The sequence below is a fragment of the Lotus japonicus genome, chromosome 3 (assembly GCF_012489685.1).
Source record: "Lotus japonicus ecotype B-129 chromosome 3, LjGifu_v1.2".
NCBI lineage: Eukaryota > Viridiplantae > Streptophyta > Magnoliopsida > Fabales > Fabaceae > Lotus > Lotus japonicus.
The window spans coordinates 24,886,728-24,902,902 of NC_080043.1; the positions used below are offsets into that span (position 1 = coordinate 24,886,728).

The 16,175-nt window shown below is 37.5% G+C and overlaps 2 protein-coding genes across 2 annotated transcripts; one reads left to right on the forward strand and one right to left on the reverse strand.

The window, feature by feature from the left end:
- Positions 1 to 47: 47 nt before the first annotated feature.
- On the reverse strand, positions 48 to 1,634 carry LOC130743815 (protein MAINTENANCE OF MERISTEMS-like). The gene is made up of 3 exons (XM_057596041.1): positions 1,418 to 1,634; positions 588 to 1,348; positions 48 to 495 (listed from the first exon to the last, which is right to left on the reverse strand). The coding sequence occupies exons 1-3, from the start codon at positions 1,632 to 1,634 to the stop codon at positions 160 to 162; spliced, it is 1,314 nt and encodes a 437-aa protein (XP_057452024.1). The 3' UTR covers positions 48 to 159.
- Positions 1,635 to 8,150: 6,516 nt separating this feature from the next.
- On the forward strand, positions 8,151 to 8,870 carry LOC130743817 (agamous-like MADS-box protein AGL62). The gene has a single exon (XM_057596042.1). It carries the CDS (start codon positions 8,151 to 8,153, stop codon positions 8,868 to 8,870), a length of 720 nt encoding a protein of 239 aa, XP_057452025.1.
- The last annotated feature ends 7,305 nt before the right edge of the window (positions 8,871 to 16,175 follow it).

Sequence of the window (16,175 nt, forward strand, 5' to 3'; positions counted from 1 at the left end):
TATATGTTGTCGTTGTTTCTGTTTTTTTCATTATAAGAGTCATAATATTAAGACTAAAAATATAACACATGTAAATAAAACGAGGCAAGAGTCATAACATAACATAAAAAGTCCTAACATATACATAATAATGGATCCCACATAACAAGTGTAATAAAATCACTCTCCCCGACCCCGCCCCCTGCGACCTCTGGGTCCACGAGCTCGACCTCCACGAACACCCTCTCCAGGATCACCCTCTCCACGAGCTCTGCCTCCACGAGCTCCGCCTCCACGGGGTCTGCCTCCACGAGCTCTGCCTCCACGAGCTCTGCCTCCCGCAGCTGCGGCTCCTCGAATAGCAGAAAAGGCAACTCCCTGGGTACCAACGAAGGAACTCCGTCGAAAGAGATCGAGCGCCCTCTCCGTGAGGATCCGGGGCTGTGTCCCTGGAGCAAGAGCACCTGGCACCTCCAGGGACTGCTCCAACAACTCCACACCCCTACGTATGGCAGACTGCATAAAAATAATATACAAAAATAATTTCATTAACAAAAATCACAATTGAATGAATAAAAATAATATACAAGTTTAGAATCCAAACTTACCACGGCACTAAGCTCCTCCCTCCTATCCTCAGGGATGATGAACACATGTGACACTCTGCTATACCACCTCATGTAACCCTCCACCGCCTCTCCCGGATATGTAGCAGGTATCCCCTGAGGGCGGAGGTGCGGCTCAAACTCAGCATAGGCAGCATCTGTGGTCTCAGCAAGGGACCCCGTCGTCTGGATCTCAGAGGGGTGTCGAGGGATGTCCTGTATGAAGCCAAACTGGCGCATAACCCGCTCTGGTAGATGTCGGCTCACAGACCGGCCGTAAGGTGTCCGGATGTAGCCGGAATAGAGGGCCCTGGGATCCCGCGGTCGAACATCTCGATGGTCCTCAAAAGGGGTCCATGTGATATCATCCACTGTAAGCTCATCGAGCATGACTCGTCTCTCATCGAGTCCGGAATGCGCGATCCGAGACGTGGACCACCGCTGCGCCCTAGGCTGGTCCTGTGTGTAGCCGGGGACCTCCGTCCTGATAATGACGCTGGTGGATATGTACTCATACGCCCATGACAGCACGAGGGAGGTGAACCCACCGATCTGCGCTGTCTTCCTGCGGGATGCACGACTCAGCTGTTCGTACAACGAAGCCAGCGCAATCGCACCCCACGCGTACTCCGACACGCGACCGAGGTCCTCAAGCATCCCGATCCAGTAGACAGTAGTGTGGTAACCACCACTCTTGCTGGCAAAGAGGGTGGCACCAAGCTGGTTCACCAGCCAGATCCTAGCAGCATCCTCATAGCGTCCCCCTACAATGAAATGAATTAAGTTAACAGTTATTAATAATACTCTAAAAATAAAGTAATATTAAGACATACCATCCATAGCAGACGTGTACATGGTCTTCAGAGTAATGAACCGAATGTTCTGGCCACCCGCCGCCTCAAACTCAGCCAGATAAGCAGCAACAGATCCTCCCAGGAGCTGGGCGCAAAGCGCTGCAACCTCGTCTCGCTCCCCTCTGCCCGGAGTGTAGAACCTCGACCCTGTGGGAAGATGGAGAAGAGCAGACACATCGTACAGGGTGATAGTCATCTCCCCGAACGGCATGTGGAAGCTACTCGTCTCCTCATGCCATCTCTCAACAAGGGCCAGTACGACAGCTGGGTCTGTCTCCGGTAACCCGCACCAAGGCAGGTGATACAAACCCGTCTGCTGCAGCAGCTGTCGCACATGTGTGTGGGCCTCTGAATCGCCATCACAGGGGAGGTTCCATACCTTCCCCCCAACAATGGCCACCCTCAATGTCCGACGGTCCACGTACCGCGGGTCTGTGCGAAGAAGTGCCTGCCACGTCCAAGGAGCCTTGTGGTCAGGATAATGCGCAAGAAGCGACAGATCCTCAGGCCCCCCGGGAAACGGTGCCACCCTCTGGATGAGGTCGTCATCCGCACCGCCCTCTGCACCGCCCTCTGGCACCACATCTGGCATAACATCAGCAACATCAATCTCCTCCTGCAGAATAAGAGGCTTCTCCTCCTCACCACTAAGCTCAGAAGAAGAAGAAGACTCCTCCCACTAGGCTCAGAAGAAGATGTCTCCTGACAAGGTAACTCAGCCATCGGAGACAACGGAGCAGGGTCCAGCTCAGCCGGAGCCCTAGTAGCAGACGGAGCGGGGGTAGCTGACGGAGCCCCGACCGGAGTAGCAGATGGAGCCGGGGTAGCTAACGGAGCCTCGACCGGAGTAGCAGATGGGGATGGAGACGGAGCTGAAGCCTCTACCGCCTGAGTGGCTGCAATATGGTCGTCGCGCCTGGTAGAAGCATGCAAGCGCTCGTGTCGATCCGCTGGATCCTCACTAGTAGAAGCATGTCGTGACCTCTTCCTCCCGCCCTTCATTCTCGCTATCTGTGCAAAACAAACAAATTTAACAATACTTGTCATAATAAGTAAAGCATTTTCACATATGAGCATATCATTTGAGTCATTTTTTAACTTAATCAGGAAATTTCCAATCAATCGTTTAGCAACTAACCATAGGAAAAGGAAAATATAGAGAATTAGTTGTTAGTTTGCATGTGAATGTGATTAAATTAAATTTCTAGTTGTGTTAAGGTCCGCAACCATCATCACAAGCAAACAAAAACAATAAACAACTTTCCTAATTACAACACATGAAGCATATGATTTGAGCGCTTAATCTTTTCCAATAAACAATAAACAATAAACAACTTTCCTAATCACAACACATCAAATCTATCTTGATCTTTTCCAATTCTCAACAAATCAGCAAAGTAATCCTGGAAGCTAAATACATGCCATGGTTAAATATTGGAAATAAATTTTGGAAGTCTGCACTGTCATACTGTCATATCGGAAAATCATTTTCCATTACCATATCGGAAAATCATTTTCCATTATCATATCGGAAATTGATTTTCCGATATTACAGTAAACCCAGAAACAGACCCAAATGCACCCCACTCGTGCCCGTACTCGTTTCATGGAATTTCAGGCAACAAAACACAACAAAACCTACCTCTAATCATCAATCAACTACCCTAGTGTTCAACCATTGACCTAATTCAAACTTCAAATGTGAAAATCATTGAAATCAAAACTTACCTTTTGAATGTAATGGAATGGGTCTTTGTGGGAGCTTTGATGATGATTAGAACCGACCTTGAGATGATTGAAGTGGTGGAACCGAGCTTTGAGAGAGGATGCGATTGAGGGAGGGAAATTTGGGTTTTGAAATAATGGGTTTCAAAACCCAAACTGTCGTGTTTATATGTTTTAAACACGATCGGTAAATGATTACCCGTTATAGAGTCGGGTAATCATTTACCGTTTTTAATCAACTGGTTTTCTGGTAATTTCGCCCCCCAAGGTGGGGCGGGGGGCCTAATGGGTGGGGTGTTAAACCCAAATCCCCCAACAACCCAGTGATAGAAGAACAGAAAAAGGTGGAAAAGTAGAAGGGGAAAGAGACCAGTGTGGTGGGCGTGTATGAGAACTGTGGTGGTGAAAGGTAGTGAGAGGAATCACCGTTGTCGCCGAGGGGAGAAAAGGGCTAACTTGGTGCCGTTTTTGTCGATGACGTCCAAGGAGGAGTACATCGCCGCCGTCGCTGGAAGAGTACAACGACGTCATTGCTGAAAGGAGTAAACCCGTTTGGAACTGTGGCCATCGCTGAGAATAGAGCGACCTTGGCTCCGTTTGGAACCGCAGAGGAGAGGACACTGCTGGTGCCGTCATCGACATCAAAGGGAAGAAGAATCACGCGTGGGCAGAACGCGCCGCCGGATGCTCAACCTCTTCAATGAACCCACCGTCGCAATCGGGGCAAGCCACCGTGTCCTGTCTCCACACCCTCATAAACTGACTGTACCTGTAGCACCAATACGAAGATGTCCCAGAAGACATCATCTAGATCACAAAAGATCGAAACTTTACCCAGACCCAGAATTCAAATTATCCAAAATTTACACCCAGATTCTCTTACAATGACTACATGTATGCACAATTGCAGACTTTTTATTTTGTGAAGAAAATTATAATGTAAAGAAATAAGGTGGCTATGCGTCTCCTCAATTTCAATCTCAAACTCTCGTCACTGGATCCATGGATGGGGGTGGCCATGTATTATGGAGTTGGGATTTAGGTTAGGGGTGGGTTTTTTATTTCTGGGTTAGGTTGGGTTTGGCTTTTTAAATTTCCGGGTTTGGGTTTTTTAAGATTTAGAATTATAGAAGATGAAGAATAAGAAGATGGAGGATGAACATTTGGGGATTTTGTGTTTGTTTTTTGGAAATGATGAAAAAAAGGTGAGATTGAGGATGAAGATGAAGATGAGGTTGAAGATGATGAATTGATGATTAAGTGACTTTCTGTAATTTGAATTAATAAATTCAATTTTTTTATTTTTATTTTCTGGGGGACTAAATTGACATAATAAGATGTGAGTCATTGATGATGTGTCAAGCCAATGTGGCAAAAATGGTGATATTTGGACTTTTCCGTCTGAGGGACCAACGGAAAACTTAATCAAGGACTAATTTGACCGACGACGACAAATTCAGGGATGAAAAAAGACCATTTCCAAAATATGAGGACTGGTTCATCATAAGTGAACACAATCAAGGATCAAAATGGTCGTTTACTCTATCTAAGGAAGAGAAGAAGGAACATAAGAAAGGAGTAGAAGGAGGGCAAGAAGTGAATTTCATAATAACTTAATAAGTATCATATTATACAAAATTCATCCCTTTCTTTTTTCTTAGGTTTATATATTTTGCTATATTAAGAAGCCATTGTGAACTATATAAGTTGTCCATAAATAAAACGCAGGAAAATATACTCATTTTAGTTTTAATTGATCTCTTTTAAAAAGCTTCGAAGAGACACATATTGTCTGATTTAAGATAACTTTTTTTACAATACCTCAAGTATATGCCCCCCGCGCAACGCGCGGGTCTTAGTCTAGTTATATAGGAAGTTCAAGAAGCTTGTCAGTGACTGAAAAATGTGTTAAGGAAAATCGATGTCCACCTGCTGGGAAGCCACTATGATCTAGTGCTCCTAGTGAGCTCATAAGTGACATTTTCAGGTATACATGTTACCTGCCTATAGAGCAATTGAAATATCAGCATTTTACCCTTGTGCATTCTTTAGCTTTATTGTTAATTATCTGTGAAATATAATATTTTTTTGTGTGTTTTTATCTTCCAAGTTTGGGAGCTTTTAGAGGGTGATTTCAAGAAATTCTGGACTTGAAAGAACCATCATCATTGGTGTAGCTTGAGCAGGAACTTATTGGATCGAATTTTCTTGAGAAATATGAGAAGGAAATGCATGGCATTCAAGTATTAATTTCACAAGGAGCTAATGGTAGTTGCATACCATCATCCACGGGATGTGAAGCTAGTCCATCGGAATCCACAGAAAGTTCCCATGCTTTTATTCAAGTGGAAACATAAGCAATGAAAGATGAGCTCAAGTAAAGCTCGTATTTTTCACTTATGTCCCGAGGGTTATCTCAGGTGGTATGAGTTATGGGACATAAGTGTTAGAGAGAGAGAGACAGAGAGAGAGAGAGAGAGATGTTGAAGTACCCCTTGTACTTATTCTTTGGCTTATAAAAAAGAATATGGCTATGTTTGGCATGTCATTTCAGCTAGCTTATAGCTTATTTGACTAGCTTAAAGCTTATTTGACTAGCTTAAAAGCTCTTCAAAAGTGTTTGGTGAAGGAGCTTATTTTAGTAGCTTAAAGCTTTAAGCTATAAGCTATCTCAGGTAGCTTATAGCTTAAAGCTTATAGCTTATTAAATTTATTCTCATTTTTATCCTTATTATTTTATTAAAATTCTACCCTTACCCTTATATATTTATAAAAACACTAAACTTATTTTCCCCTCACACTTACGTATGCAGTTTCCGCCACCATTCCCGCCACACCGCTGCGCACCACAAGTATTATAAATATTATATTAATAAAAATAAATAAAAATAAATATTATATTTTTAAGATGATATATAACTGTAGCTAATAAAAATATTTAAAGTGATAATAATTTTAATACTAATATCATATTGGTATTAATGTGAAAATAAAGTAATGTAATATAAAAATAATTATACAAGTATGTCCTTTTATGTCATTTTACAATTTCAGCTTGTTTAACAGCTAGTTCTACCAAACACTTTTGTTTCAATCACGTAGCTTTTCAGCTTTCAGCTAGCTTATCAGCTTTCAGCTATCAGCTAGCTTATAAGCTTTCAGCTAGCTTTTCAGCTTTCAGCTAGCTTATCAGCTAAACATGCCAAACATAGCCTATGTAAAGATAAGTCCAGCAACGCAAGTGTGTGAGAAAATCTAAGTAAACTTCAATAGTTGAGATGTTAAAAAAATTATCTTATATCTTTTGCCTTTATTTGTGCATCTTTTATCGTTATATATAGTCATAGTTTTCAGAGTGGTGTATATATTAAAAGGGTTAATATCTTTGTATATTATCTAGAAAATCTAGATTGTGGTAGGAAAGACCTTATTCGGGTCCTTTGTGATCCTATATAAATATCTTTATGAGAAGTTCTTCTCATATTTTATTTTTGCAGTTGACTTCTATTTTAGAAATAAAAATTAACATATTTATAACTTGAAGAAATTAATAATATCATTATTTAATATTTTGGCATGGAAAACTGATTCAATATTTAATATTTCAATTTTTTCTTTGAGACTAATATAATATTCATCACTTTCAAGTAAAATAAACAATAGTACTATTCATTAATATTTGATCATGCAAACTAGTTTCAGTGTTTTATATTTCACTTATTTTTTAATATTGCTTAAGACAAATATAATATTTATCAGTTTTACCTAAAATAATCAAAAAGTATCATTCATTAATATTATTTTATCATGGAAAGGAGTTTCAATGTTTATTACAATTTTTAAAAACTGATATTTCATATTATAATTATTTTTAGCTTTTCTGTTTTATACTCGTATAATATTACACACTTTTAACTTAAATAGTCAACAGTAAGACTAATTAATAGTTAATAGTAGTATTCATTTAAATTTTGAGACGAAAACTAGTTTTGATGCTACATATGGTGATTTATTTTTATTTTTGTATTTAACACTTAAATAATATTTGTCATTGTCAACAGTTTCATCCGTGGAGGGATGGGTAGCTCACTTGGTCAGCCAAGGGAAATGAAGGTTATTGAAGAGTGAAAGGTCAGAGTTCAAACCCTCGTGAGGGAATTTATTTACTAACAATTAATAACTAATATTTTTCTATAAAAAAAAAATCAACAGTTTAATCCGCGTGTTTATGACACTTTATTGTATACGGAACATAAACATAAAAAAAAAATTAGTTTAATGTAATATATTGGAATTATTTTTATGGGAAAATATTAATGAATATATTGAATATTTTTATTTTAGTTAAGGCTTATTAATACATTATTACTATTTATATTATATAGTATACTTATTATTAACTAAAAAGCTAACATTGTATAATATTAATTATAATATTAGTTGTTAATTATTATTTCAAAAGAAAATAAAGTAATTTATTTACATTAAATATTATTAAATTTAAAAAATTAATTGACATACTATAACTTCAACATTTAATTCAATAGTAACTAAAAAAATTAACGTATTAATAAATTTTTGTTAAATATATTAATAAATATAATTTTAAAACACCTTAAACCATATTAATGAATAACAAATGATGGTTTATAATATATTACAATTATTAATTATGATATTAAATATTATCATATTAAATTAAGTAAACTTATTACTAATTTAACTAATAAATAATTAATATATATTTAATAAAATAGTAAATAAATTAATATTTAATAATTTAATTTTTATTTATTACTAATTTTCTACCATGTAAGTCTTTCAAAGGTGGATACCTCTCAATCTGGAAATATTTTAATGCAATAAAAATTTGTGCATAAGAAACGCCTATAAAACACATCTTCACACCTCATTCCAAAATGTGTCTGCAACTCATCCTCTTAACTTTAATTTCATCGTTTCTCTTCATTTCATTCATCCTGCAAACATGTCAACTGCAGAAACCTCTGGAAAAAAAAGCCAGGGAAGAAGAAAAATAGAGATGAAAAAAATTACCAACCCGAATAGTCTGCAAGTCGCTTTCTCAAAGCGTCGTGGTGGGCTCTACAAGAAAGTCAATGAGCTTGGCATCCTCTGTGGTGGAGACTTTGTTCTCATCATCTTCTCACCCAGTGGGAAGGTATTCTCCTTTGGCAACCCCTGCGTAGATGATGTCATCCAACGCTACCTCTCCGAGGCCCCCCAACCAACTTCCAATGTCATGCGACACATTGAGGCTCAGAGGAGTGTCAATGTGCATGCTCGCAGTGAACAACTCACAGAAATCAACAATCGTCTGGAAGATGGCAAGAAGAAAGATGAACAGCTGAATTGCCTACTCAAGGCAGCCTTTGGCCAGTTTGGGTGGGCTTGTCAGGTTGAGGAGATGGGCATATCTCCGCTTATGAAATTCAAGGAGGCGCTGCATAATCTCAAGAATGATGTCACCCGCCATGGTTCCGTTGTTGCGGCTACCAACCCACCAACACATCAATTTTTTGATGTTTCTGGTGGTCTTGCCAATGCCATTATCCCTTTCAATCACCCACCTCCACCGCCTCCTCGAATGTTTCAAGAACAATTTTTTCAAGGGCCCATGATGCAAGCTCATATATTGTTTGGTTCGAATAACATGGGAGGGTATGGAGGACCCTCTGGATCCTTCTAAGACAATCTTCTGATGACCTTAACAAGCTATTTGATTTAGTTCTATTCTTCTTAGTTATTATATCCTTAGGTTGTTGGTTTGTCTTGTACAACATACCTAGTTTCTTATGCTTCAACTCTCTTTCTAGGCGCTATAGTTTGGCTAGTTGCTCTTATCATATATATGCTTACTTTACCTGAGACGGTTGTTAACAATATCCTTCTTTCATGATATTAATAATATTGTTTCTTTTACTTAAAAATATTATTTAGATTAACTGTGGAATTTTTTTCGTAGATTAGCCAAAATAATAAAAAAAAAATACTAAAGAATAATTAGCGATCATATCATTTTTCATCTAACATTACTAACCGGGAGTACTGCATTAGGTTTTCAGATGACTGCGTTTTAAATTATCTCTCCATTGTTCATACTCCACTGTTTCTTCTATTTTATTTTCTTTTTCAAGCTCACTATTGATCTTATATTTCATTTATGTTTCTTCTATTCCTATATTTCACTGAATATGAGTGTATTAGCGTATCACCAAAAAAAAATTTAAGTACAACTTTATTAAAATAAAAAGAAATCATAATAGCAACATTTTCATATAAGTACATATTACATTGGATCATAAAAACACCAAAAGTTGTGGTCAATATTATAACCATGTTTTCCAAATCTTCTGCGATCATATTACCTAAACTTTTTCCCTTAACTTGTTATTAATTGGTGACAAAAAATTTATTATCTAATAACATTTGTATGATTTAAAGCTATTCAATCCAGTAAAAATAAGATAATGATGAATAATATATATATATATATATATATATATATATATATATATATTACTTCATTAATAATTTAAATTTATTAAAAAAAAATTCATCTATTAAGCAATTGTATAATAAATGTCCATTATGATTATTATTATTTTTATGTATATTTATTTTTTACGTCACTAATAATTTAAATTTAACGATTATTATTCCAATCAATCAAACAACTTGTAAGGGTAATGTCACAAGATCAAACTCTGAGAAAGTCATTTGCCAATTAGAGCAAATTGGTGAAGAGGAAGGTAATTTATTTAGGTAATGGTGCTTGTTGTACTTTTTGTTTATAGGTGGAAGAGAAGATTGATCACCTTCTGGTGTTGCGTCCAGTTGCTGCAAAAGTGTGGGCAAGATGCCATTGGGGGTTTGGCTTGAGTACAACGCTTCCGAGGGTTATTGAAGTCATCTGTTGTAGCACGTCCACTTCATTCTAAACTCTAAACAGAATGTAGTTGTAAGATCAAGTTTTGATCAAGTAGTACAACTCTATGTTTCGATGATTACATGTTAACTATTATGTATGAACAATTATGGTACTCTAACGTTGTTTTCTAAGTGTTTTAATGACAGGCTCTGACTCTGGTCTAATTACACATAAATCAGAAGCACTATGCTCAAAGAGTAACCTACGCAACGCTTTCGCACTCACTATGTTCAATCTGAACAGTAGAATAAGCTTCAGAAGATCTGGAGATAGTTAAGCTCTGATATGGATTCAGATCACTTGAAGTTCTGAAGACCAGAAGCTCTGAAGGTCCAGAAGCTCTGAAGGTTCAAAAGCTCTGAAGGTCCAGAGGCTCTGAAGGCCCAGAAGCTCTGAAGGTCCAGAAGCTGAGAAGTGAAGACTCTGAAGTCCAAGAGTAAGCTGGCTCTGAAGACCAAGTACTTCTCCTCTGAGTCCAGAAGCAGAAGTTACAAAGGTCAGAGGATCCAAGCTTCCCTCTGACTCTGATCACCAAGCTTCACAAGTTCCAACATGAAGCGTCGCTCTGATCAGAAGTCATCTAGGTTAAAGGTCAAGTCGCTATCCAAGTACAAAAGCAACTGTACTATTCCTGACGACCTTACCTAACTTATTCAGCCACAGCAGAACCTGGAAATCTCAGATCTGCCCTCCAACGGTAGCATTCCATGCAAACGTCTAAACCCTAATCCTTGGAGTATATAAAGAGGCTGAAGATGAAAGATGCCGCCTAAGAAAGCTCACGCAATATTCAAATATTCTCTTAGCAATCTTTCTTCAAACTGTTCTTAGTGTGTTTACTTTAGCTTTCTAAGAAGCAATTCTTTGTAAACCAAAACTCTCAAACAGTTGTTTGTTTTTCCTTAAGGAGCCAAGGTTGGTCAAATCCTTGAGAAGACTAAGAGAGTGAATCTTAGTGATAGCTAAGTCATTGTATTGTTAGTCACTTTGCAGGTTGCAAGTGCAGTTGTAACAAACTCTGATTAGTGAATTGCCTTCATTCTAAGAAGGAAGAAATCACCTTAACGGGTGGACTGGATTAGCTTGAGAGATTTATCAAGTGAACCAGGATAAAATCATTGTGTGCTTTCCTCAACTCTTATCTTAGCACCTTTATCCTCTGTGTTTGAAGAGATTTGTTAAAATCTCAAGTGAGAAAAGTTTTAGATTGAAAACGCTATTCAAACCCCCCTTTCTATCGTTTTTCATACCTTCAGTAGTGTTTCATGTTATTTGGTTCACAGTGGCTTGGTCTCTTTGGTTACGTCGAATTTTGATTATTTTTTAAGATGACGCTATGCATGAGGAGACAGTGTTTGATGCTCAGCTCATAGCCTGGTTGTGGCTGTTTGGTAGGGTGAGGGGTTTTCACTTTTATGTGTATGAGTGACAGTTCAATCCAACAATGTGTCTTCAAGCGATGTGTTAGTTTGGTTAGGCTGGCATCGTGGGAGGTTGGGTGGTGTGTTTGGTTGTTGTTTGTGCGGTTGTTGTTGGCGGGGGGCTCGGTTGGTTGTTTGCGTAGCTGGTGTGGCGTTGTGCGACGGTGGTTTTTTCTTGGTTCATACTTTCATGTGGTGCTCCCTGGTGGTGGCCTCTGTAAGATCAAGTTTTGATCTAGTAGTACAACTCTATGTTTTGATGATTACAAGTTAACCTTTTGATATGAACAATTGTGGTACTCTAACGTGTTTTTCTGAGTGTGCTATTTACAGGCTCTGACCTCAACTCAATCTCACACAAATCAGAAGCACTGTGTATAAAGAGCAACCCAAGCAACGCTTTCGCATTCACCATGTTCAGTATGAACAGTGGAAAAGCTTCAGAAGTTCTGAAGTTATACAAACTCTGATGTGGACTCAGTCACTAGAAGCTCTGAAGATCCAGAAAGTCTGATAACCAAGAAACACTGAAGGCTCAGATATTCTGATGGTGTAGAAGACTCTGAAGATCCAGAAGCTGATTAGTGAAATTCTGTTGTCCAGAAGCAAGATACTCTGAAGACCATGTTCTTCCCTCTGAGTTCAGAATCAGAAGAAACAAAGGTCAGAGGATTTGGGCTTTCCCTCTGACTCTGATCAACCGGCTTCACAAGTTCCAATATGAAGCATTCCCCTGATCAGAAGTCTCCTAGGTTTAAAGGTCAAGTCGCTATCCAAGTACAAAAGCAACTGTACCTTCCTGACGACCTACCTAACAGTCTCAGACACAGCAGAAGCTGGATTTTCCAGAACTGCCCTCCAACGGTAGCATTTCCCATGCAACGCTCAACCCTAATCCTTGGAGTATATAAAGAGGCTGAAGACTGAAAGAAACGGCTAGAAGCATTCACATACGCGCAAGACAAACTTAAATTCTTCTAAGCTTTCTTTCATCTGAAATTCATTGAGTTTACTATTAGCTTTTTAGAAGCAAATCTCTTGTAAACAATTCTTTGATAAACAGTTTGTTTAGTTCCTTTAGGAGATCAAGGTTGATCGGATCCTAGAGAAGACTAAGAGAGTGAATCTTAGTGTGAGCTAAGTCAGTGTAATTGTTAGTCACTTGTAGGTTTCAAGTGCAGTTGTAACTCTTACCTGATTAGTGGATTGCCTTCATTCTAAGAAGGAAGAAATCACCTTAACGGGTGGACTGGAGTAGCTTGAGTGATTTATCAAGTGAACCAGGATAAAATCCTTGTGTGCTTTTCTATCTCTTATCTTTAGCACTTAAGTTCTCGAAAGATTTGTCAAAATCTTTAAGGTGGAAGTTTTATACTGAAAACGTTATTCAAACCCCCCTTTCTACCGTTTTTCATACCTTCAGCCTCGCGGGTCTTTTTCTCCTCTCTAGTTGTAGTATCGTCTTCATTTTTTAGGGTATGTTAGGTATCATGTTTCTTTTGTTTTCTCTGTCTGCCTTTTTTAATTAATAATTTAAGTTTAATAAAATTTTATTTTTATCTATCAAACAATTGAATAATAAATTTATTTATGATTATTATTTATTGTATATATATTTATTCATCACATCTTTAATAAGTGTGAATGACTATGTGATAATTGAAACTTGAGAAAAAGATCGTTGGAAATCCAAGCGTAAATTATGTCTTTTAGTGAAACAATAAATTACGGGTTAAACTCAAGTCACTCTTATAAATTAAGGATATACATAACAAAAAAAAAGCCACAAATGTGAAATACATTACAAACTTGCTTCCTCCCCAAAACACTTAAAACATTTTAAAAAATTAAAAATGAAAAAGAAAATATTACCAATTGAGAGCTCCAAACCTCCAGAATATTCTCGCTGCAACTCTTTTTTTTTTTACCTTGGTAGAGATGCTTAAGGGCGTGTTTGGTAGAGAAGAGAGAGAGTAGAGAAAAGAAAATTGAGTCTAGAGAAATAGGTGAGAAATATAGTAGAGAAATTCAATTTTTGAGTAATTGAAATTTTTAATTTTCTAATATCTTTGGATAACACATATGAAAATAAATTAAAATACGATTAAGCGTGAAATGTCATCTCGTGCATCGCACACATTATCTTGTGGGATTGTGATGTGGTCTATTTTGTGGGAGGGAGACTGGGTAGAGAAAACGAACGCAACTAGGATTTTCAGTTCCATTTAACATAAGTATTTATACATGTTCTATTTTAAAAAAAAAAATAGTAAGTATATATCATTAGTTTGGTTCTTCAATTTTTAATTCTTCGAACCGTGAACTAAACCAATCTTCATTGGTTTTCATGGGTTTAAATCGGTTTTTAACCGAACACCAAAAAATCGATCCCAAATAATTGGTTTAGGTTAGTTTGTTAGTTTCATTGGATTGATCTGATCTGATAAATACTCATAGATATGAGAGTAAGGAGGTGTGCATATTATTCCAACGGTAAACTCGCACCTCCTTCAGTTCTAAAGATTATATTCAAAGTTAAAGAAGGTGTGCATTCGATGTAATGAGAGTGCATCACCGTGCATGAGCTTAAATCCAAATCCAAGCTATAAAGCTTGTTATCCATAATAAATGTACGAAAGAGAAACATTCACCTTTAGGTTGTACATCCATGTAGAAGTTTCATGAGACACCTCTAAAGCAACATCAAGAGAAAAAGTATAAATTCAAACGTCTATTTACTAAGATATTCGAGAATGAAGTTGATCAAGAGTAACACAAGAAATGAGGGGTTTGAATTGTGTCATCCAAAAACATGAATTTCCAAACGATTGAAAGATTTATCATCTTTGTTGAGATCGTTTGGTGCAGCGAAAATGTAAGAGCAGGGAAGGAGTCAATGAACACCATCATTTTAATCCTGGTTCACCCCCTCAATGAAAGGGTTCCATCCAGTCCTTGACTATACCAAGATTTCACTAAGCACAAGTATCAAGGACTTCTCCATACAAGTATTCTTATCCATGCCTCTTCAGGCATTGCCAAGTATTCTTTGAACACTCCCTCTCCAGGCAAACCAAATATTTTTTGTCCTCTGCCTCTTCAAGCAATTACAAGTATTCTATGTCCCCTGCATCTTCAGGAAATTACAAGTATTCTATGTCCCCTGCCTCGCCAGGAAATTACAAGTATTCTTAGGACTTCTCCTTACTAAGTATTATCAGGACTCCTCGTTTACAAAGTATGTAGGACTTCTCCTTAAACAATCTTTCTCAAGATCATTTCATCTACAGATGTGTCTCTTCTATAAAGAATGATAGTAGATACAATTTAGTTCATGAGCCATAAAGTATTTTTGGAGTAAGGTTTGACTATAATACTTGTACTTTATGTTATGCCCTTTTTGCTTTGACCTTTATCCTCTTAAGTTGAACTTCTTCTTGAATAGTCTTGTGCTTTGAATATCAGACGATGAGCTTCTTCTTAAAAACTCTTGAAAATTGTTGTCATTCAAAATATGATAAATGGTATATCTAGCGTTTGAACTTAACAGAGAAAAAGTCTTGAGATATTTATATCAATTAATTGTGCTTCATTATATATGTATTGATCAAAATTGGACTGGGCGAGCCCCTAGGGGGCCTACACTCAGGGGTTACCCTCCAAGCGGCGGTCGCCCAGCCGGGGAATTAGGCCTCCTCACGTGAGGCCCAACCGGCCCAGTAGAGGCAGTTATGATGCGCTAGGCCTAGCTCCCCTACTATAAATAGGGAGCAGTTACTATTTGTAAGGGACTTTTGGCTCATTTGATCAATACACACTTGAGATTCAGTTATTTTCTCTCTTTAAGCGGTTACACGCTCTCTAGATTCTCTCTCTTTGTGAAATCTCTCTACTATAGGTACTATACCCTATCTTAATGTTTAAGGCAAGAACAAAAATCTTAGAGATTAGGATTAAGAGCATTCAAAGACATTCAGCTTTATCCTGTATATAATCTGAAAGGTTGCAAACTAGTAAAGATCAAATACACCTTACTCAAGAGTATAAATTGAGCTTGCACTTCATCGTTAATGAAAATGAAGAGGCTTGAGAAAAAATACTTGGGGAGGATTCCCTAACAACTAAACTCGTAGGAGTCCTTTATTAATACTCATAGGAGCAGTGTTTTATTAATATTCGCAAAAGAACTCATTTATTAATGCTTAATGGAAATAATGGTGAAATGCCAGGACTGGGAGTAGCCTATGATTGGGTGAACCATGATAGAATTATGTGTGTGCATATCTTTTACCCCTTCTAACCGTTTGATTGGGTGTCCATCCATTGCACCATCATCTGATGGAACGTCATAAGGAGAACTTTGAATCAAATGATTAAAAGTTGTCAACTAACAAAAAGTTTTAACAGTCACAACCCAACCTCCTTCTTATGTGCTTGTGATTACACTCAAAAAAATTATTATAAATGTGAAAATATTATTTGAAGGGTGTGTAAAAAGTAACCCCTCTATAAATAAAAAATAATTATTATTATACTAAAAATAGACATATCATTTAATATTTTATTCTTAATTTCGAATTTTATATTACCTTACCTTAAAAAATGGCTAAGAGGTGAAGATTTATCTACACTATAAAAGAAG

Bases quoted from the DNA above. Each gene is read 5' to 3' on its own strand.
- LOC130743817 (XM_057596042.1), top strand. From the start codon at position 8,151: ATGTCAACTGCAGAAACCTCTGGAAAAAAAAGCCAGGGAAGAAGAAAA.
- LOC130743815 (XM_057596041.1), bottom strand. From the start codon at position 1,634: ATGACTATCACCCTGTACGATGTGTCTGCTCTTCTCCATCTTCCCACA. The intron at 1,349-1,417 runs GTATGTCTTAAT...ATTTCATTGTAG, and splicing joins GTACACGTCTGCTATGGATG to GGGGACGCTATGAGGATGCT. The intron at 496-587 runs GTAAGTTTGGAT...ATTTTTATGCAG, and splicing joins GGGAGGAGCTTAGTGCCGTG to TCTGCCATACGTAGGGGTGT.